We start from the raw sequence: 22,028 nt of genomic DNA, 5'->3' as shown, positions 1-22,028 counted from the left end.
CTTGTCCATCTTTTCCATCAAGAAATGAGCACGCATTGTTAGGTGAACGTAGGTTGTGTTTGGTTAATGGAGTCAGATAACTCATTCGAACAATTTGGTAAACGATACATTTTGATTTTTAATTCCTAACACTGTAAAATAAAGGCTTGTGTGACAACGTCACGCGATTGGGTCCTGTTCCTGTTCCGGTTCTGACAAGGAGATGCTAAAATAGTCCAATATAGTTACTAAGTGGTTGTGGCGTACATTTCTTCACATTTACAGCTCTCCATCCCTTCGCACAAACACGGATCGACCTCCCTCTCGGCGCCGGTCGGTTGCCACGGCGACATTGTCGCCTCTCTTCCCCATGTTGCTATGAGACTCGGACCGGCAGACCTGAGCTGAATGACAATGTGTCCGGGGTTCTTCCGGGAGGCTCCCGACAGCCAATCAGAGGACGGCTAGAAGGGCGTTGATTTGGTCTGACTTGCGAGGACCGGGTACTTCATTCATGGGTTTTATCAACCGTGCAGTCTGGTCATTCATGGGAAATGGCTCACGAGCCGTATATGACTCTTTTCATGAGTACATCTGGCTCTGAGGCGAAATGGAACGTGCGACGAGACATCACCGACTATTGGGTAGTCGGTCTTGTTAGGAAATAATTATTAAAATGTATTGTTTACCAAATTGTTCGAATGAGTTATCTGACTCCATTAACCAAACACATACTGCATTATCCTAACAATGCGGGCTCATTTCTTGATGGAAAAATGAACAAGAGACCGGCATTTCCACACGGGGCCAGATTTAATCTCATCTCATCTCATTCGCCGTACCGCTTCTACTCATTAGGGTCGCGGGGACGGGGGGGTTGGAGCCCATCCCAGCCATCTCCGGGCAGTGGGCAGGGGACACCCTGAACTGGTTGTCAGCCAATCGCAGGGCACACAGGGACAGACAATTCGCTCATTCACACTTAGGGACAAATTGGACCGGCCAATTCACCTGAAATGCATGTTTTTGGAACGTGGGAGAAAACCGGAGTGCCCGGAGGAAACTCCACGCAAGCACGGGGAGAACATACAAACTCCGCACAGGAAGTCTGGAGCTGGATTTGAACCCACGACAGTTTCCCATGACATGAACTGTGCCACACAAGCGCTAACCACTGCGCCGCCGTGCTGCCCGGCAGATTTAATTTCTTAAATAATTAAGCTAAGTAAACTCCATCGAATATATGGCCGAATTGAGTCTCTGTCGATCTTCTGCTTCTCTCCTCGGCCCACGTTTTTTCCGCAAGCTGGTGTGCCGGCTCCTCCCATGGGTTTGCCGATGAAAGCCCCCACTCGGGGTCCACCCCCTCGCCTCAATGTCTGGAAAAACTCAAAACAGGAGAGCGTTTCTACGTCATCAGGGCCTTGTTCTCCAAACGCCTTTTTTCCGCAAGCTGGTGTGCCGGCTCCTCCCATGGGTTTGCCGATGAAAGCCCCCACTCGGGGTCCACCCCCTCGCTTCGATGTCTGGAAAAACTCAAAACAGGAGAGCGTTTCTACGTCATCAGGGCCTTGTTCTCCAAACGCCTTTTTTCCGCAAGCTGGTGTGCCGGCTCTTCCCATGGGTTTGCCGATGAAAGCCCACACTCGGGGTCCACCCCCTCGCCTCGATGTCTGGAAAAACTCAAAACAGGAGAGCGTTTCTACGTCATCAGGGCCTTGTTCTCCAAACGCCTTTTTTCCGCAAGCTGGTTTGCCGGCTCCTCCCATGGGTTTGCCGATGAAAGCCCCCACTCGGGGTCCACCCCCTCGCCTCGATGTCTGGAAAAACTCAAAACAGGAGTGCGTTTCTACGTCATCAGGGCCTTGTTCTCCAAACGCCTTTTTTCCGCAAGCTGGTGTGCCGGCTCCTCCCATGGGTTTGCCGATGAAAGCCCCCACTTGGGGTCCACCCCCTCGCCTCGATGTCTGGAAAAACTCAAAACAGGAGAGCGTTTCTACGTCATCAGGGCCTTGTTCTCCAAACGCCTTTTTTCCGCAAGCTGGTGTGCCGGCTCCTCCCATGGGTTTGCCGATGAAAGCCCCCACTCGGGGTCCACCCCCTCGCCTCGATGTCTGGAAAAACTCAAAACAGGAGAGCGTTTCCACGTCATCAGGGCCTTGTTCTCCAAACGCCTTTTTTCTGCAAGCTTGTGTGCCGGCTCCTCCCATGGGTTTGCCGATGAAAGCCCCCACTCGGGGTCCACCCCCTCGCCTCGCTGTCTGGAAAAACTCAAAACAGGAGAGCGTTTCTACGTCATCAGGGCCTTGTTCTCCAAACGCCTTTTTTCTGCAAGCTGGTGTGCCGGCTCCTCCCATGGGTTTGCCGATGAAAGACCCCACTCGGGGTCCACCCCCTCGCCTCGATGTCTGGAAAAACTCAAAACAGGAGAGCGTTTCTACGTCATCAGGGCCTTGTTCTCCAAACGCCTTTTTTCCGCAAGCTGGTGAGCCGGCTCCTCCCATGGGTTTGCCGATGAAAGCCCCCACTCGGGGTCCACCCCCTCGCCTCGCTGTCTGGAAAAACTCAAAACAGGAGAGCGTTTCTACGTCATCAGGGCCTTGTTCTCCAAACGCCTTTTTTCTGCAAGCTGGTGTGCCGGCTCCTCCCATGGGTTTGCCGATGAAAGACCCCACTCGGGGTCCACCCCCTCGCCTCGATGTCTGGAAAAACTCAAAACAGGAGAGCGTTTCTACGTCATCAGGGCCTTGTTCTCCAAACGCCTTTTTTCCGCAAGCTGGTGTGCCGGCTCCTCCCATGGGTTTGCCGATGAAAGCCCCCACTCGGGGTCCACCCCCTCGCCTCGATGTCTGGAAAAACTCAAAACAGGAGAGCGTTTCTACGTCATCAGGGCCTTGTTCTCCAAACGCCTTTTTTCCGCAAGCTGGTTTGCCGGCTCCTCCCATGGGTTTGCCGATGAAAGCCCCCACTCGGGGTCCACCCCCTCGCCTCGATGTCTGGAAAAACTCAAAACAGGAGTGCGTTTCTACGTCATCAGGGCCTTGTTCTCCAAACGCCTTTTTTCCGCAAGCTGGTGTGCCGGCTCCTCCCATGGGTTTGCCGATGAAAGCCCCCACTTGGGGTCCACCCCCTCGCCTCGATGTCTGGAAAAACTCAAAACAGGAGAGCGTTTCTACGTCATCAGGGCCTTGTTCTCCAAACGCCTTTTTTCCGCAAGCTGGTGTGCCGGCTCCTCCCATGGGTTTGCCGATGAAAGCCCCCACTCGGGGTCCACCCCCTCGCCTCGATGTCTGGAAAAACTCAAAACAGGAGAGCGTTTCCACGTCATCAGGGCCTTGTTCTCCAAACGCCTTTTTTCTGCAAGCTTGTGTGCCGGCTCCTCCCATGGGTTTGCCGATGAAAGCCCCCACTCGGGGTCCACCCCCTCGCCTCGCTGTCTGGAAAAACTCAAAACAGGAGAGCGTTTCTACGTCATCAGGGCCTTGTTCTCCAAACGCCTTTTTTCTGCAAGCTGGTGTGCCGGCTCCTCCCATGGGTTTGCCGATGAAAGACCCCACTCGGGGTCCACCCCCTCGCCTCGATGTCTGGAAAAACTCAAAACAGGAGAGCGTTTCTACGTCATCAGGGCCTTGTTCTCCAAACGCCTTTTTTCCGCAAGCTGGTGTGCCGGCTCCTCCCATGGGTTTGCCGATGAAAGCCCCCACTCGGGGTCCACCCCCTCGCCTCGATGTCTGGAAAAACTCAAAACAGGAGAGCGTTTCTACGTCATCAGGGCCTTGTTCTCCAAACATCGCCTGTTATGAAAATTCCCCAGCCAGAACATTCCGCATTCGGATCAGCGTGACCTGTCATTGAACTTTAACCTACCCGGTGAAAATCTTCATTGCACTCGATCAATGTAAATTGTATTTAATCGTATAAAATCCTTTAGAGTCAAATGTATGAAATCCTTCAGTCTCAACTACAGTTTACGGTCACGCTGACAAGAATCCTCGCTATCAGGGGTCTTAGCGTCAATTAAGTTGGGGGCTGCTTAAGCTAGGACTTGAGTGAGGTCGGGCTAATTGGACTTTTCCACAAAAACAACACTGATTAAAAAAAAAATTCTGCTGTTCTTAGAGGGACACATGTCCCTGTTATGAGTGTCATGATTAGTAGTACGGGGCACCTGAGTCGGCTCGTCTGCGAACCTATGCTACACGCAAGGCAAGCTCTTTTGACTCCTGACTCTATCCTGCCCTGCTTTCCGTCTGATTCCTGTTGTTGACCTCTTTTCTGAACCCGTTTTTACGTTTTTGCTCCTACGTCCCGGCCATCGACCTGTTTTTTCTCACTCTCGACATTGCCTTCGATAGAGTAGTGCAGTAGTAGTGGTTTTTGTTTTTAAAAAGGAATAAAAAAAAAGGAAAGAAGAAATAAGAAGAATAGGTAAAAAAGGAAAATGGTAATGAAAAGAAAAGTAGAGGGTAAGGAAGAAAAGAAAGGAAAAGGGAGAAAAAGAAAGATAAAAGAAAAGAAAGTAAATAAAGGAATTACAAATTTTAAAAAGTTTTCTCTTTATTTTCTTTTTTTTTCATTCTACTTTTTTTCTTGAGTTTTACTTCCTGTCCTTTTTTCATTTTCTCATTTCTCTTTCCGTCCTTTTTTTTTTCTCTCTTTTTATTTTCTTATTTCTCTTCTTTTCAAAAGTAATAACGTCTGTTTCGGTCACTTTGAGACTCCGTATTTTGTGTTCCTCTTTGTGATTTTAGCACTCGTTTTGGGTTTTGGTCCAGTTCCTCTTGTTAGGATATGCCCTGTTGCCTTCTCTCTGGCCAACTTCAGACTGCCCTTGCGAGGCGAGACGTGGACCGGCTCTGGATTCTGGTCTCCTGGGAGGGGCGGTCCCCCTGTGGTGGAGTTGTCACGGCAACCTTTGATGCGCACCCTTCCCCCAACCTCACATTCCACCATTATCAGTCAGATAACATATCTATGACTTAAAACACCGTGTTCACTTCACATGTCTTGCTATGTCGAAAGATTTTTTTTCTTTTATTTATTTTTGGGCCAAAAAAATTCAATGACAATAAAGAAGATAGTCATTCTAATATGTTCCTTTCTATAGTGTTAGTCCCAACCAATGTTCCCTGTAATGAAAGAGCCGGTTCCTTTGAGTGAGCCGAGCCCAAGAAGCCGGTTCCCCGACAAACTCTACTAACTTTACTCAACTTCGTTCCACTTCGACTCGACTTCAAAATACCGCATTTAGGACACAACATCATTTCCCTTTTTTTTTTTTTTCTTTTTTATTCCTTTTTTTAATTCCTTGAAAAAAATCTCATTGTGTTTATTTTTTCCTAGCTGTTACTTTTTTCTTTTTGTTCTCTATTTACTTTTTTCCTTTGTTTATTTATTTTCCTTTTTTTCTGGCTTTTTTTCTTGAATTTTTCCTTTTTTCTCTTCCTTTTGTTTCTTTTTTTCTCAGCTTTTCACTCCTTTTTCATTTTGGTATTTCTTTCTTTTTTTTTCTATTCCCCCCTTCCTTTAAGTAATTTTGTGCATCATTTTACATCATATTTGGTCATGTTGGGATGAAAGAAGCAAAAACATCCTGAAGAGCCGTTTAGGGCCCGAAAGAGCCGGTTCCTTTTAGTGAGCCGAGCCGAAGAAGCCGGTTCCCCGACAAACTCTACTAACTTTACTCAACTCCGTTCCACTTCGACTCGACTTCAAAATACCGCATTTAGGACACAACATAATTTCCCTGTTTTTTTTTGTTTTGTTTTTTTTTTAATTCCTTGAAAAAAATCTTATTGTGTTTATTTTTTCCTAGCTGTTACTTTTTCCTTTTTGTTCTTTATTTACTTTTTTTTCCTTTGTTTCTTTCTTTTCTTTTTTTCTGGCTTTTTTCTAAATTTTTCCTTCTTTTTTCTCTTCCTTTTGTGTCCTTTTTTCCTCAGCTTTTCACTCCTTTTTCATTTTGGTATTTTTTTCTTTTTTGTTCTATTCCCCCCTTCGTTTAAGTCATTTTGTGCATCATTTTACATCATATTTGGTCATGTTGGGATGAAAGAAGCAAAACATCCTAAAGAGCCGTTTAGGGCCCGAAAGAGCCGGTTCCTTTTAGTGAGCCGAGCCGAAGAAGCCGGTTCCTCAACAAACTCTACTAACTTTACTCCACTTCGTTCCACTTCGACTCGACTTCAAAATACCGCATTTAGGACACAACATCATTTCCCTGTTTTTTTTATTTATTTTTTAATTCCTTGAAAAAAATCTCATTGTGTTTATTTTTTCCTAGCTGTTACTTTTTCCTTTTTGTTCTTTATTTACTTTTTTTCCTTTGTTTCTTCCTTTTCTTTTTTTCTGTCTTTTTTTCTTAATTTTTCCTTCTTTTTTTCTCTTCCTTTTGTTTCTTTTTTTCTCAGCTTTTCACTACTTTTTCATTTTGGTATTTCTTTCTTTTTTTTCTATTCCCCCCTTCCTCTAAGTCATTTTGTGCATAATTTGACATCATATTTGGTCCTGTTGGGATGAAAGAAGCAAAAACAACATAAAGAGCCGTTTAGGACCCGAAAGAGCTGGATCCTTTTAGTGAGCCGAGCCGAAGAAGCCGGTTCTCGAAAAACTGCGCTGGCTAGATTTTCTTGTGTGCTGAGAATGTGCGGGCAGTGCGCGATTGCGCACGCGCGCAGTTTCGAGGGAACATTGGTCCCAACCAGGGTTGGGTAGGGTTACTTTAACTGGATTACTTTCAATGACTTTTGGATTACTCCAATACCAAATATTCTAATAAAAGACAAAAGAAGGGGCAGCACGGCGACGCAGTGGTTAGTGCATGTGCGGCACAGTTCATGTCATGGGAACCTCCTGCGTGGGTTCGAATCCAGCTCCAGACTTCCTGTGCGGAGTTTGTATGTTCTCCCCGTGCTTGCGTGGGTTTCCTCCGGGCACTCCGGTTTCCTCCCACGTTCCAAAAACATGCATTTCAGGTGAATTGGCCGGTCCAAATTGTCCCTAGGTGTGAATGAGCGAGTGAGTTGTCTAAGATCGAACCTCCTGTGTGGAGTTTGCATGTTCTCCCCGTGCTTGCATGGGTTTCCTCCAGGCACTCCGGTTTCCTCCCACATTCCAAAAACATGCATTTCAGGTGAATTGGCCGGTCCAAATTGTCCCTAGGTGTGAATGAGCGAGCGAGTTGTCTGTCCCCGTGTGCCCTGCGATTGGCTGGCAACCAGTTCAGGGTGTCCCCTGCCCACTGCCCGATGATTGCTGGGATGGGCTCCAGCACCCCCGCGACCCTACTGAGGATAAGCGGTGCAGCTGATGAGATGAGATGAGATGAAGACAAAATAAACTAAATAGGAATCAAATGATGACTCACAACATGTGGTAAGCTTTCTCTCCTGGCTTTGATCTCTTTGATCTCCGGCAAAACGAACATAAAATGCAACATCATTTTTGCCATTCCACGTATTCTGTTAGTCATTTGATTCCTATTTAGTTTCTTTTGTCTTTTATTAGCATATTTGGTATTAGAGTAATCCAAAAGTAATTGAAATTAATCCAGTTTTGCCAGACGTTGCATATTGTGCTAAAATGCTAATTCCCCTTATAGGGATCAAAGCCAGCAGAGAAGCTTACCACATGTTGTGAGTCACAATTTGATTCATTTTTAGTTTCTTTTGTCTTTTATGAGCATATTTGGTATTGGAGTAATCCAAAAGTCATTGAAAGTAATCCAGTTAAAGTAACCCTACCCAACCCTGGTCCCAACGCTGCCCGGTCCTGAAAGTGTCATTCTTTTTCATCCCTAATAACATCATTTTCCCGCTTGCGTTCTCAGGAAATGTTCACCCCGGAGTGCAAATTCAAGGAGTCGGTGTTCGAGAACTACTACGTCATTTACAGTTCCATGCTGTACCGGCAAAAGGAGTCGGGCCGGGCCTGGTTCCTGGGCCTCAATAAGGAAGGCCAGGCCATGAAAGGCAACAGAGTCAAGAAAACCAAACCAGCCGCACATTTCCTGCCTAAACCTATAGAAGGTAAACCCGGACGCTTTCACACTTTTACATTATTATTGCATTATTTACATTACTAGACAATTCCCGCGGCAATTGTAAGAGTTGTGATTGATCTGGAAGATGATCCCGGCATGTATATATAACCCCGGTTGTTAGCATATTGAGTTAGCATAGCCCCCCAGTACTGGCAAGTTCATTTCCGTTTGGCCCATAATCGTTAGCAACAAGGATATACCTTGTGGAGGTCTAAAAATGTTGGGGAAATTGCAGGTTCGATAATCGAGAGAAAAGTCTTCTCATATGTGGATAAGGAAAATGGACAGAAGCCAGCCTCGTAGGAGGGAGATACAACTTTATTGATGCGTCAATGAAGGTCTCAGAGAGCTCCAGGCATAACAACGCTTTTTGTAGCTTCAATTGAGTACAACCCAAAAGGCGGTCCGGTATCACGTATCAGTTAAAGAAATTTTGTTTTTCTCGTTCGTCTCCCTATAAGGAGACAAGGAGATGGCTCCTCCAAACAACCTGAGGTCAGTTTATACAGAGACTCCCGTTCCTTGCACTCTATCTTCAAGGAAACTTAATTGTCTGCCAAGAATTTCCCGAACTGATGTCAACACGACCTTTTCTCACAACTGTAAGCAAGTCTTTCTAAATTTCTAAATGTACGCAAATCTATTCTACAAATGCAAGTGTATTTACCACAACAAAAAAATCACATTCTTGGTAATAACATAGTAATAACACTGTTATTACACTTTAAAAACTTTTAAAATATACATGTTCAAATAGAATGGGCCGTTCGATTTGAATTGGTCCACCCGGAATCCGTTGAGCCTATTAATTTTGCTGATTCGTTAGCATGTGGCCATTAGCATACATTTTTAGCATGAAGCAGTTAGCATGTGGCCATTAGCATACGTTTTTAGCACGAAGCAGTTAGCATTTAACCATTAGCATCACCTTTAAGCCTGTTGCCATTAGCATCACTCATCAACATGTAACCATTAGCATAGTTTGTAAATATGAAGTTGTTAAAAAAAAAGCCATCACCGAAATGTTTTAACATGAAGCCGTTAGCATTTAGCCGTTAGCATCACTTTATAGCATGTACTATTAGCATAACTCATCAACACGAGCCCATTAGCATAATTTGTAAATATGAAGTTGTTAAAAAAAAAAGCCATCACCGAATTTTTTTTAACATGAAGCCGTTAGCATTTAGCCGTTAGCATCACTTTAAAGCATGGTACCCATTAGCATAACTCATCAACACGAGCCCATTAGCATAATTTGTAAATATGAAGTTGTTAAAAAAAAAAGCCATCACCGAAATGTTTTAACATGAAGCGGTTAGCATTTAGCCGTTAGCATCACTTTATAGCAGGTACCCATTAGCATAACTCATCAACACGAGCCCATTAGCATAATTTGTAAATATGAATTCGTAACAATATTGCCATTACCAAAAAAATTTAGCATTGAAAAGTTAGCATTTAGCCGTTAGCATCACGTTTTAGCATATATCCATTAGCATAACTAATTATTAATATTATTATAAATTATTATTATTATTATTGGTCGTAATACATCTACTACTAACTACATGCCGACATTTCTTGTGTAAATATCATGTCAATTACAAAACTCAATTCCAATGAAGTTGGGAAAGTGTGTTAATTGCAAATAAAAATTGATCCAAGTAAATTGCAAATTCTTTTCAACCCATATTTAAATGAATGCACAGCAAAGACAACATATTTATTGTCTTCACTCATAAACTTTATTGTTTTGGGAGAAAATCATCAACTCTGTAATTTGATGACAGCAACACGTGCCAAAATAGTTGGGACAGGTGTCAATAACTACTCAGAAAGTGGATGAATGGAAATCAACCAACTATTTGCAGGTGAACAGATGAATTAGCAACAGGTGAGAGTTGTTACTGGGTATAAAAAAGGGAGACCCGAACAAGCTAAGTCATTCACATGCAAGGATGGGGCGAGGTTCACCTCTTTGTGAACAACTGCGTGAGCAAATTGTTGAACAGTTTAAAAACAACATTCCTCAAAGTACAATTGCAAGGAATTTAGGGATATCATCATCTACAGTCCATAATATTGTGAAAAGGTTCAGGGAATCTGGAGAAATCACTGTGCGTAAACGGCATGGCCGTAAACCATTATTGAATGCCCGTGACCTCCGAGCCCTCAAGCGGTACTGCATTAAGAACCGACATCAATGTGTAAAGGACATCACCACATGGGCTCAGGAACACTTTGGAAAACCACTGTCAGTCAATACAGTTCGACGCTATATCCGTAAGTGTGGGTTAAAACTTTATGTTGCAAAGCGTAAGCCATTCATCAACAACATCCAGAAACGCCGCAGGGTTCTCTGGGCCCGAGCCCATCTAAAATGGACTGATACAAAGTGGAAAAGTGTTCTGTGGTCTGATGAGTCAGTTTTCCAAATTGTGTTTGGAAATTGTGGACGTCGTGTCCTCCGGTCCAAAGAAGAACAGAACCACCCAGACTGTTATGCACGCAAAGTGCAAAAGCCAGCATCTGTGATGGTATGGGGGTGCATGAGTGGCCAAGGAATGGGTAACCTGCACATCTGTGAAGGCACCATTAATGCAGAAAAGTACATTCAGGTTTTGGAACAAAGTATGTTGCCATCCAAACAGAATCTTTACCATGGGCGCCCTTGCTTCTTCCAGCAGGATAATGCCAAGCCACACACTGCACGTCTCACGACAGCGTGGCTTCGTAGTAAGAGGGTGCGGGTGCTTGACTGGCCTGCCTGCAGTCCTGACCTGTCTCCCATTGAAAATGTGTGGCGCATTATAAAGCGCAGAATAAGACAAAGGAGACCCCGGACTGTTGAACAGCTGAAGCTGTACATAAAGCAAGAATGGGAAAGGATTCCACTATCAACGATTCAACAACTAGTCTCCTCACTTCCTAAACGTTTATTGAGTGTTATTAAAAGGAAAGGTGATGTAACACAATGGTGAAGAAGCCCCTTTCCCAACTACTTTGGCACTTGTTGCAATTATAAAATTCTAAGTTTATCATTATTTGCTTATGGAAATAAAGTTTATGAGTTTGAACATGGATAATCTTGTCTTTGTGGTGTATTCATTTAAATATGGGTTAGAAAAGGTTTGCAAGTCATTCTATTCTAATTTTACTGACATTTTAAACTTTTTCCCAACTTCAATGGAATTGACTTTTGTATAACTATAGCCTTATCCTTCTTGTTTTAGAACCTTATCTTCTCTGTTCCTTTATCTTCTTGGCTTTTTACCTCAATGTGAATGTGTGAAACTGGAGTGTCATGCCCAATTTCGTTGTCACAATATGTTAACCCATTTTGTAACGATGACAATAAAGGTATATTCTATTCTATTCTATTCTAGAGCAGGGGTGTCGAACTCATTTGAACTCGGGGGCCACACGATAGAACAAACATTCTGTCGGGGGCCGGACTAGTAGATTAAAGAGAAAGAAAAAGAGAGATAAAGAAATAAGAGAAGGAGGGAGGGAAAAGGAGAAAGGGCGGGACAAAGAAAGAGAAAGAGAGAGAGGGAGAGAGCGTGTGAAAGGGAGAGGAAGAAAGAAATCCAAAGAGAAATAGAAAGACAGAAGGAGAGAAAAGGGTAGGAAGAGAGAAAGAGAAAAGAGTGAAAAGGAAAAAAGGAAGTTAGAGCAAAAGAGGTTAAAAGACACAGAGAGAGAAAGAGACAAAGAGCAACAAAGGAAGAGAAAAAGAGACAGAGTGTGAGAAAAGGGGTGGAAAAGAAAGAGAGAGAGAGAGAGAGAGAGAGAGAGAGAGAGACAGAGAGAGAGAGAGACAGAGAGAGAGAAATAAATACAAGTACAGTGTCTTTGTGAGAGGCACCTGGCTTTGGCAACATCAAGTTGACATATTTCAACCTGCAGCTTGTTTTTCTCTTGCGCTTCTCTGAGTGTTGTCTCGTGGGCCGGATTCAATCCCTTGGTGGGCCAGATATGGCCCGCGGGCCGCCTGCTTGACGCCTGTGAACTAGAGTTTGCCCACTGCTATGTCCTGGATGTTATTTCTCTATAAAGTTTGCAAATGTATTTTTCCCTGGTCAATTGTCAAGACCAGAACGGAGACAGAACCCACTCGCGTAACGTTTCTCACCAGGAGAGGAGAGTAGACGTGGTCGAGATCAAAAAACGGATCGTAATTCGGGACGGGAGAACAGACGTGGTCGAGATCAAAGCAGGTCGTAATTCGGGACGGGAGAACAGACTTGGTCAAGATCAAAACCAGTCGTAATTCGGGACGGGAGAACAGACGTGGTCGAGATTAAGAAACGATCGTTATTCGGGGCGGGAGAACAGACGTGGTCGAGATCAAAACAGGTCGTAATTCGGGACGGGAAAGCAGACGTGGTCGAGATCAAAAAACGATCGTTAGTCGGGGCGGGAGGTTAAGGCGTGGTCGAGATCAAAGCAGGTCGTAAATTGGGACGGGAGAACAGACATGGTCGAGATCAAAACAGATCGTAACGGGAGACAACCAGGAGCATAATACAGGGCAGGCGAAAAAGGGCTTGCCGTGTAAAAACGGAGATTCGCAGACGGACTGACAAAAGAGGACTGACAGGACAGAGTTTGAATACTGACAGGGAGCCAATCTGTCAACAAGCAGCAGCTGGCGCCACACAGGCGGGGCCAACTGGGCGCCATGGCAACCGTAAAACACATGGGCGCGGCCAATTGGGCGCCCTGGCAACCATGACAGTCAATAACCTCAAAGCTCAATACCGTAATCCCTTGCTATATCACAGTTTACTTTCACAGTTTCACTATTATGCAGATTGTCTTCGTCCATTGTGCTCTGCTTGTCAAGAACCAGAACCGGATCAGGACCCAAACGCTTGACGCTCTCACACAAGCCTTTTATTTTACGGGAAATGGGGAGTCATGCACTGGCGTGATATGATAAGAAGCCAGAGGCCGACCAGATCCACTCCAAGCAGCCAAATCCAATCTTCTATTCGCTTGGTGTCTAAATTAATAAAGGTTTCTACTTTGCGGATTTTGCCTATCTCAGGTTCTTTTTGGAACACCACTCCCAAGAAATAACGAGGGATTACTGTTTTTTTTAGGAAACAACAATGCAACACTCAAAGACAAATCAAAGAGGTTTCAATAACTTAATTAAATTAACTTGATTAATTTATGTTAGTTAATAAATGTCACAGGGTAAGAAAACATACAAAGTGACTCACAAAATTTGATTTTACTCCAACTGTCATCAGTTTGAAGCATTTCACACCGGCCGTTATCTCTTTCATTCGAAATGAACCCCTTTTGCAAAACAAATGACCCCTTGTTCCCCTTTTCTCACATAGGCAAGAAAATCGAGCCAGCGCACAAAAATCAGGGCTCAAAATTACTAATTAAGAAGAAGTCAAAGTTGCAGTGCATGAAGGTTAAAATACACGGGTAACCCTGACGTTATGTCCTAAATGCGGTATTTCGAAGTCGAGTCGAAGGAGAACGAAGTTGAGTAAAGTGAGTAGAGTTTGTCGGGAAGCGGCTTCTTTGGCTCGGCTCACTAAAAAGAACCGGCTCTTTCGGGTCCTAAACGGCTCCTCGGGTTGTTTTTGCTTCTTTCATCCCAACATGACCAAATATTATGTAAAATGTTGCACAAAATGACTTAAAGGAAGGGGGGCAAATAGAACAAAAAAGAAAAAAATACCAAAATGAAAAAGGAGTGAAAAGCTTAGAAAAAATAAACAAAAGGAAGAGAAAAAAAGAAGGAAAAAATCATAAAAAGACAGAAAAAAAAGAAAAGAAAGAAACAAAGTAAAAAGGGTAAATAGATAGATAGATAGATAGATAGATAGATAGATAGATAGATAGATAGATAGACAGATAGATAAATACTTTATTCATCCCCGTAGGGAAATTCACACTTCCAGCAGTCTACCCCATTGTTTATTAACAGATGAACATGATGCCCTAGGGGTGCTTGTAGCGGAGTGGATGACATCACGCTAGTCCAAAAGTTCGACATCCCTGTGGCAGATGGAAATCTTTTCTTTGTGAAAATCCAGGGATACACCACCTCGAGTTAGCAAGTCCGCCTCCTCTCCGATTCCCCCCGGCTTTCGTGTCTCTGTTTAGCGGCGTTGAAGCCGGATAGCTCCAGGTAGCTCCGGGTGGCTACACGTTTGTTAATAGAGAACAAAAAGAAAAAAGTTACATTTAGGAAAAATTAAAATAAACACAATGAGATTTTCTTTAAAGGAATTTAAAAAATAGGGAAAAAGAAGAGTTGCATTCAAATCATTTCCAATGATACCAAGTCAATCTTGTTGCCAACATTGTACTTCCACTAAAAAAATGTGATTAAATACAGTTCTGTATCTTGCCAGCGACTCAATAAGCCCCCAAAAATGTTAATATTATGCGACAAAATATATCAGGAAATAAAAAGAAATGGATATCTTGTGAAAGAATTGTAAAAACAAATGACGTTTGTGAGCCTGCAACCTTTGCAATCGTACATGAGTCAATTCATTCAAAAGAGAAAAATAAGTATTGCATTGCCGGAAACTCAGCAAACTGTAACTTGATGTCAAGTTTTGGACATGTTTGATAGAGACTTAGTTGCCACACTTGGGATTGCCGTCGCTCACTGTCGTTTCAAGCGTTGCTCACCGACTTTGTGTGAACGCTCAGACCCCTGCAAAATTACAGGGAACACTGCGTGTATGTCCTGCATCCTATCCTCTTTCTCAATTCCCTTCTCCCTGTTCTCCCCTCACCAGTTGCAATGTACCGAGAGCCTTCACTGCACGACGTAGGGGAGGCCCCGCCCAAGACCGCCGGGGGTCCGCCTTCCAAAAGCACAACCAGCGAGCCGGTGGTCATGAACGGTGGAAAACCTGTGAGCAAACCCAGCAAGGAGCAGACATAGCCCACCTTTCCCCACTCCCGCTTTCTAATCCGCAACAAGCGGGACTGAAAAAGACTTAAGGTGAGACGAGGCAAGCTGGTGCTCCACTGCTCGCCCTAGGGTAGAACTTGTGCCAAGAGTTAGGAATGGGATGAATCGGAAGTAAACCGAGTGGCAGAGTTGTGACTTCCCCTTGGCGAACATCTATTCCTAAAATGATACAAGTGAGTCATTTTCGCCGGTGTTTTCCTGTGACGGTCTGTTGTTTGCTGGTCTTCTGTTGCCAATGGTTCTAGTCTAGAACACCTACACCCACAGACACGACCTTCTCCACTCAGCATCGAGAAAGAAACATAAGGGTGTTCCAAAAGTCTTTGGCACGTTTTGGCATCAAATGTCTCTAATGGATACAAAAACTCATCCGGTTCATTCAGAAAGCTTGTGATTGGTCACAGGAGCTGAAAGTCAAGGTCTTGCCAAAGGTGTCCCAGCAGTGCAGTGATGTCTGGACATGTTTGATAATGATTTAGTTGCCACACTTGGGATTATGGTTGCCCACTGTCGTTTCAAGCGTTGCTCACCCACTTTGTGTGAAAGCTCAGACCCCTGGAAAATTACAGGGAACATTGCGTGTATGTCCTGCATCCTATCCTCTTTCAATGTCAATGGTTGCGAGAGTTTATGTTATTCGTGCCTTTAGCTTAACCGCGTCAGATATACCGTAAATTCCGTACTATAGAGCGCACCTGATTATAAGCCGCACCCACCACATTTCGGGAGGAAAACCGATTTTTGTACATACACAAGCCGCACCTGTATATTAGCCGCATGCGCCCACATTGAAGAAACGCAATACAAACACGAAATTAACCCATACAGTTCAAAAAACACAGCCGGCAAAATGAACGGAAAATGATACCGGTACTTAAGATTTAATGCAGACCTGCAGAGTTCGGGTGCCCGTTGAAAGTAATCCAAGGAAAAAAGTGTATATTTCCAAAGGTAAGGGTGGGAAAAATATATATCCACTATTGTCGGCCGCGTCCACAAACACGTCTCACCTTTTTTACTCCACTTCCCGTCAGCCCGCGTTTGCCCTGCCCCTTCTTTCTCATTTGCTCGTACAAAACATATCAGAATAAGTTTCTAAAATAAATACATTACAAAAATATACAGTTGCAAATACATATTATGCATGGTTACACATATTTACAAAGAAAGACGGTACACCGAGAGTTTTCAAAGCTTTAATAATAATATTATAACTTTCATCCCAAACCGTGCCTGTGAAGGGTAGCAAAACGCTACTCGCAACACAGCAAACAGCTCTGTTAAAACAACATACCGGGCTTGTAGTAAGCACGGTAAGCCGTCCACAACTTCCTCCTTATAACTGACGTCATCAAAGTCGTCTTCCTCCAGTATGGGAAAGAGAATTTGTCATGAAGACACGCTAGCATCACGCTCGCAAGGTAAAGTTGACGTGCGGTAGCTCTGTTTCCTTCTATATCGGACTGTTCGATTGCGCTCAGCTTGAAAGTTGCGTCATGTGCCTTTCTTTTTGCGATTTGCATGATGAGGATATGTCCACGCGAATTTAATTCGTGCACAAGCTAAGAAGTTGCAGTCTTCCTCTACGCATATATTCCACCGGTCTAAATTTTACCTTTTGTACTCGAGCGCCGCTGGCGGCCGTTAGAAAAATAACATCAATTGGCCGCATCGCTGAATAAGCCACAGGGTTGAAAGTTTGGGAAAAAAGTAGCGGCTTATAGTCCGGAATTTACGGTACCAACCCTTTAACAGATACCCACAAAAAGAAAACGCATGGTGTGAGATCTGGACAGCCAGGACCATTCTGTCCAGACCTTCCAATCCATCCATCTGGCATTGTTGTGTTCAGAAACTGTCTAACCATAGGGCTCCGGTGTGGTGGCGCCCCCTCCTGATGGAAAATAGTCATTAGACTCATCCATCCATCCATTATCTGCACCGCTTATCCTCAGTAGGGTCGCGGGGGTGCTGGAGCCCATCCCAGCTATCTCCAGGCAGTGGGCAGGGGACACCCTGAACTGGTTGCCAGCCAGTCGCAGGCCACACAGAGAAATACAGTACAACCATCCACTCACTCATTCACACCTCGGGACAATTTGGACCGGACAAATTAACCTAACATGCATGTTTTTGGAATGTGGGAGGAGCACCCAAAGGAAACCCAGGCAAGCACGGAGAGAACATGCAAACTCCACACAGTAGGTTCGATGTCATGACCTCAGAACTGTGCCGCACTCGCGCTAACCACTGCGTCGCCATGCTGCCCTCACTAGACTCATTCTCACTCAAGTTATCCTTTAGTCAGTGTCACGAACCAGGAACAGAGACGGGACCCAATTGCGTTCGTTTTACTCAGTTTTATTTTGAAGGAGAAAAGGATAGAGAGAAGGATAAGATAGAGAGGTAGCAGATAGCTGGAATGAGGAAGTGGCACTTCCGTGTCGAGTGAAGGTAGTTGTTGACAACAACAAAAAACAGGTCGATGACCGGGGCGGAGGAGCAAAAACATAAACGCGTTCAGAAAAAGGTCGGCAATGGGAATCAGAGGGAGAACAGGGCAGGATAGAGTCAGGAGTCCCAAAAGTTTGACTAGCGTGTAGCGTAGGTTCACAAAGGATCCGACAAATGTTGACAGGAAAGTGGGGGTTTAAAAAACGAGGAAGCAGCCAATCAGCTTTTGGCGCCAACAGAGCAGACTCAGGCGCCCCGCATCGGTAATCATGACAGTCAGTTGTCCAGCATGTTAAGGTAGGTCTCACCATTGACTGTGCCATTTCAAAGAATGGTACGTGTACAGCTTTCTTTGACATAGCACAAAAACTCGGCATTAGCATCCATGATTACTTCCACAAACTTTCGGGAATCTTGCCGAGGCTCAATAAGTTCACGTGGGTTTTTAGTACCCTGTGTATGAGCGTTATGCTGGTTATTGTTGCCAGTTACATGGAAAGTCTTATTTCTCAGTGCCCTTTGACTGTTAGACGAACTGTAGCTTGTAAGGCATCATGTATCTTATGGATTTACAGGGGATCCATTGGAAAGGAGGTTGAACGTGTTCTATCACATCTTCTGAAGTTGAGGAGCATCCTGTTCTTTTGGCTTGGCATATGCACTGTAAGGCTTTAACATTTATTAAACTGAAATTTAACTCCTACCTCCTTACAGTAGAAGCATATTCAGAAGTCTGAGAAGTTGAATTAACCGTACCGACGAGTGTAGTCGACATATCAATTCATTCAGCCGGTTCAAAGATTTGAACAGATTGCCATGAAATGTTCACGCCCCATGACCAAGCCTCTGGCTGATTGGTCGGCGCCGTCCTCAATGCAGATTTCCCAATGATCCTTTAAAGCTTGAAAAGAAGGAACAGGATGTCGCCCGGCACATGTTCCAACTCACCAGACGAGGTGATTAAATCATTGTTATCTGCACAGGATGAAAGAAAAGGCACATTCGAACACTCGTCTGACAAGTTGCACTTAAGGCTGAAGTCCGATTTTAGAACAAGTATATTTAACTTTACGTAAGATAAAACAGTGTACAAAATAGTATATCACTTCAGCACCCATCCATTAAGAATTTCCCATGCTATCTCACCATGGACTTCCTTTGTGGCGGCTCATTTTTCAATTTTCTGCAAAATACACGTTCAACAACAGTTCATAATTCAGTTCTTGCCAATTGAAGCACACAAAACGCTCTTTCTGGTTGAGTGGTCTCGCAAACCCTAGTTATAAGGTCACTAAATGTGAGAGGATGTGGAAGTAAAGCGACTGAGTGGAAGAAAGAGGAGGATGATGACTATAAGGAAGGTTGATGTGTTAGCCAAAAAATACATTTAAAAATCAATAAATATACCCCCCAAAAATTATATGAGGGCTTCAAATGTGCCCAGGACTTTTGGAACACCCTTTATAACGGCATGCTGACGATGCATCCAATCTGGTACACGATGTTCCGTATCTGACTTCACGGGTTTGTTTCATAGACGACAGTCAAGCATGTTTCTTCATTTCTTTGTCGGGAATTTGTTTTAGTACACCAAATGCTGCTTAACACCGAGTACGGTTGCGGAGATCCAGAACCAATCTTAGATACTACCTCCAGACAGAATGCTACCACCTCTTTCCTATGTAGCCATTCAATCGTTTCGGTAAGGACTTGCTCACGTTAGCATGTAGCAAGAAATGAAATCTGAATCGAGGCAGAGTTCCGGGCGCAGTGTTTACATCAAATAGTTCAGAACACATGGAATGTAGCCAAAAGGGAAAGACCATTGAAGAAAATGGTACCCACGTATACTGATGATGTAAAATGGCTTCTATCCTTGATGCTGTCTTCTGACTGCTTGTTCCCAAAAAAGTCTTGTATACCACACACGGCGATTGTACTTTGAAGGACAGAAATGAACTTCTGTTTGACGACCATTCATCACAAAATGCTGCCTTCTCCTTAACTTGAATTTTAAAGGTAAGAGGGTGAAAACCAACAGGGTAAATCATGGGACACCGACAATACTGATGCAGGATGTGTGACGGAACTCGAAGCGGCGACCGCGACAAAGACTTTTGACCGATTCTGAAATATGAGATCGTGTAGCGCTCAACCAGTATCGAGGAAGATGATGACCGAGGACTCGTCTCATACGTGTTCAAAGAGAATGCAGGAATCAATGACGTCAGAGGGAGCTCTCGTTTATTGATGCAACAATCTCAACAAGAAACTCCAAGAATCTCCAGATATGAGTGGGTCTTTATAGTTTCAACACAGCATGAGTAAAAAGATTAGCCCGTCCCCCTTCACATGTACACGCCACGTAAAAGGAGTTTTGTACTTTCTTGGAAGTGTTTTTAAGTTTGGGTGACTTTGCCATTTGCCAGAGTCTCTTGGCAGGACAGACGCCTCCCTTAAGGAGGATCGTTTATACTAATTCATCTGCCGAGACTTTCCCGAAATGTAAGCAACATTTCCCCGAAATGTAAGCAAGTCTTTTTAACAAATGTCAGCAAGTCCCTTGAACAAATGTAAGCAACACCAGCATGACTGAATTGTCGATAAACCTCCAATCGATCAAACCAACCAAACTGATTCCTCACTGTGACCGTCGATACGGCTCAAGGACCGAATCCTGGTTTGAAAACCGGGCTTTGTGTTCCGCCTCAAACTGGTAGTTACTTATGAACTATCTCCAGAGGATCAGATTGCTGTGATCTTATTGTCTTGTTCCTCTTTGTCGTAAGATTTCTTATCTGTTTGAGGTTGATGGAATTGAAGCAGGCCAGGCCTCAGAAGTTTCAAGAAGCAGTCTAAATTTGACACGTATCTATGATAGCATTGGGGTTCAAACCAGCCATACAAGGTGAATTCCAGGTCTTGCATTGGATACTGTATGACTTAATTTAATCATACATGTATGATTAAGGAAGCCAGGACGTCTGTGGGAACAGAAAAACGATGGCTAATCATATTGCTACTGTGACAGAAGACCTAAAGACGGAAATCAAACATTTTCAAATTCATTTGTGGTCTAGTTTTCAATTGTGATGAGTATAACGGCTGATGAGGTCAGACTCTGTAGACTGTGATGGTAGCGGTGATAGTAGAGAGCAGGAGTAGAAGAACCTGTAGAGTTTGAGGTACAGTACTGTATTTTCACGACCATAGGACACGGTTCCATTTTTTGTATTTAACACGACACAGGGCGCACCGCACGATAGGGCACGGGTGCTGTCTGCTGCAGCCGCGATACAACAACAATGCGACGAAAGGAAAACTGAGTTTTCTTCCGGTTTCTTTAAGTATTGATTACACAGAAAAGCGAAATTTTAAAACAGAGCTGGTGCAAAACAAAGTTTGGTTTTCACGTTTTATACCGGGAATCCGTATCAAACAAAACTATCAAAATCCACGTCCTGTTTCTGACCAAAACAGCTATGCTAAATTTCCAATAAAAGGTTCACTTTTTTCACTTGTAGAGTCACTTTCAGAGTCATGCTCCGTGCCGGCAGACACGTTAGCCCTAGCATAGACGATCCATTATTTTCATTATAATCCGGCTGGAAGTTTTGTTCTACCCTAGTCCAGGACACCGTTTCATGAAACAAAAGAACCAAGACGAGAGCAACAACTTTCTAACTGCTAGATAAACTACAGCGTTAGCATCCATGATTACTTCCACAGACAGTACATTGAGTGAGACGTCACGTGTCCTGTTCTCCACAAGGGGGACATAAGGATGTTTCCATTTGGTTGGAAATGTGAAGGATCTCACAAAAACATCGGATTTCATCCAAAAATGTTGAAGGTCATGTTTATTTGTGACACCCTTAATCACAAAGAGTCTCAAAGGGCTGCACAGATCAAAGACTATTGCAGACCAAGCCTCGTACCTGTGACATCCCAGTTTCGTGGCAGGCGCCCAACCCTATGGCCACTACGCTAGTCTATGTCCGCCACTCAACATCACACTCAGGGCGCAACACACGATCGGGCGCACCGCACAACTTGAAGAAAGTCGGAGACTTATGAGCGTGAAAATACGGTATATGCCCATAAGAGATTAGGAAATAGAGGTCAGGTCTGCTCAACTTGGCCTTTCCCAAAAGTCAAACGTGATCCTTCAATACAAAAGTTACCAGATCCCAAGGGAAGTTCTTTTGGAGAGAACGTCATTGGGAGTCTACCCAAAATATACGCAGAGAGGAGATATGGCAGAAAGGGAACGTGCTTTATTGCATTCGGGACACGTTCAAAGTTCCAGACGTTCAACGTTGGTCTTCAAATAAAGTGAAGATATCTCGTGAAGGTCGTCCTCCCCGGCTCCCCCAGCTTGAGACCTCCTGCAAGAACGTCATCCCACGACCTTCACCAGATGCCTACATACTTATCATTAGTTATTATCCACATTCCACAACAGGACTGAAACGAGCATCCTGTGATGATAACCTCAGAAACAAGTCTTTGAGACTTATCAAGTCAAAACCTCATAGTGTGCCGTTCCTTCGTTCCTTGTACCGCAACATTTGGTTGTCACTTTCCACT

At 44.1% G+C, this 22,028-nt stretch overlaps 1 protein-coding gene across 2 annotated transcripts in view; it reads left to right on the top strand.

The window, feature by feature from the left end:
* LOC148368468 (fibroblast growth factor 14-like) overlaps positions 1–20,737 on the top strand; it is a 108,553-nt gene extending 87,816 nt beyond the window's left edge. For both annotated transcript variants that reach the window (XM_088330483.1, XM_088330484.1), the window contains exons 4-5: positions 7,808–8,006; positions 14,806–20,737. In XM_088330483.1, the coding sequence (XP_088186609.1) occupies positions 7,808–8,006; positions 14,806–14,954 (348 nt within the window). In that variant the 3' untranslated portion in view covers positions 14,955–20,737. The remainder of the gene's footprint in view (positions 1–7,807; positions 8,007–14,805) is intronic.
* The last annotated feature ends 1,291 nt before the right edge of the window (positions 20,738–22,028 follow it).

Source organism: Urocampus carinirostris, chromosome 3, assembly GCF_059441175.1.
Source record: "Urocampus carinirostris isolate Australia breed hairy pipefish chromosome 3, RoL_Ucar_1.0, whole genome shotgun sequence".
In the NCBI taxonomy this organism is placed as follows: domain Eukaryota; kingdom Metazoa; phylum Chordata; class Actinopteri; order Syngnathiformes; family Syngnathidae; genus Urocampus; species Urocampus carinirostris.
The sequence above is the reverse complement of the archived record's forward strand: the minus strand, read 5'-3'. Positions and strand labels throughout refer to the sequence as shown.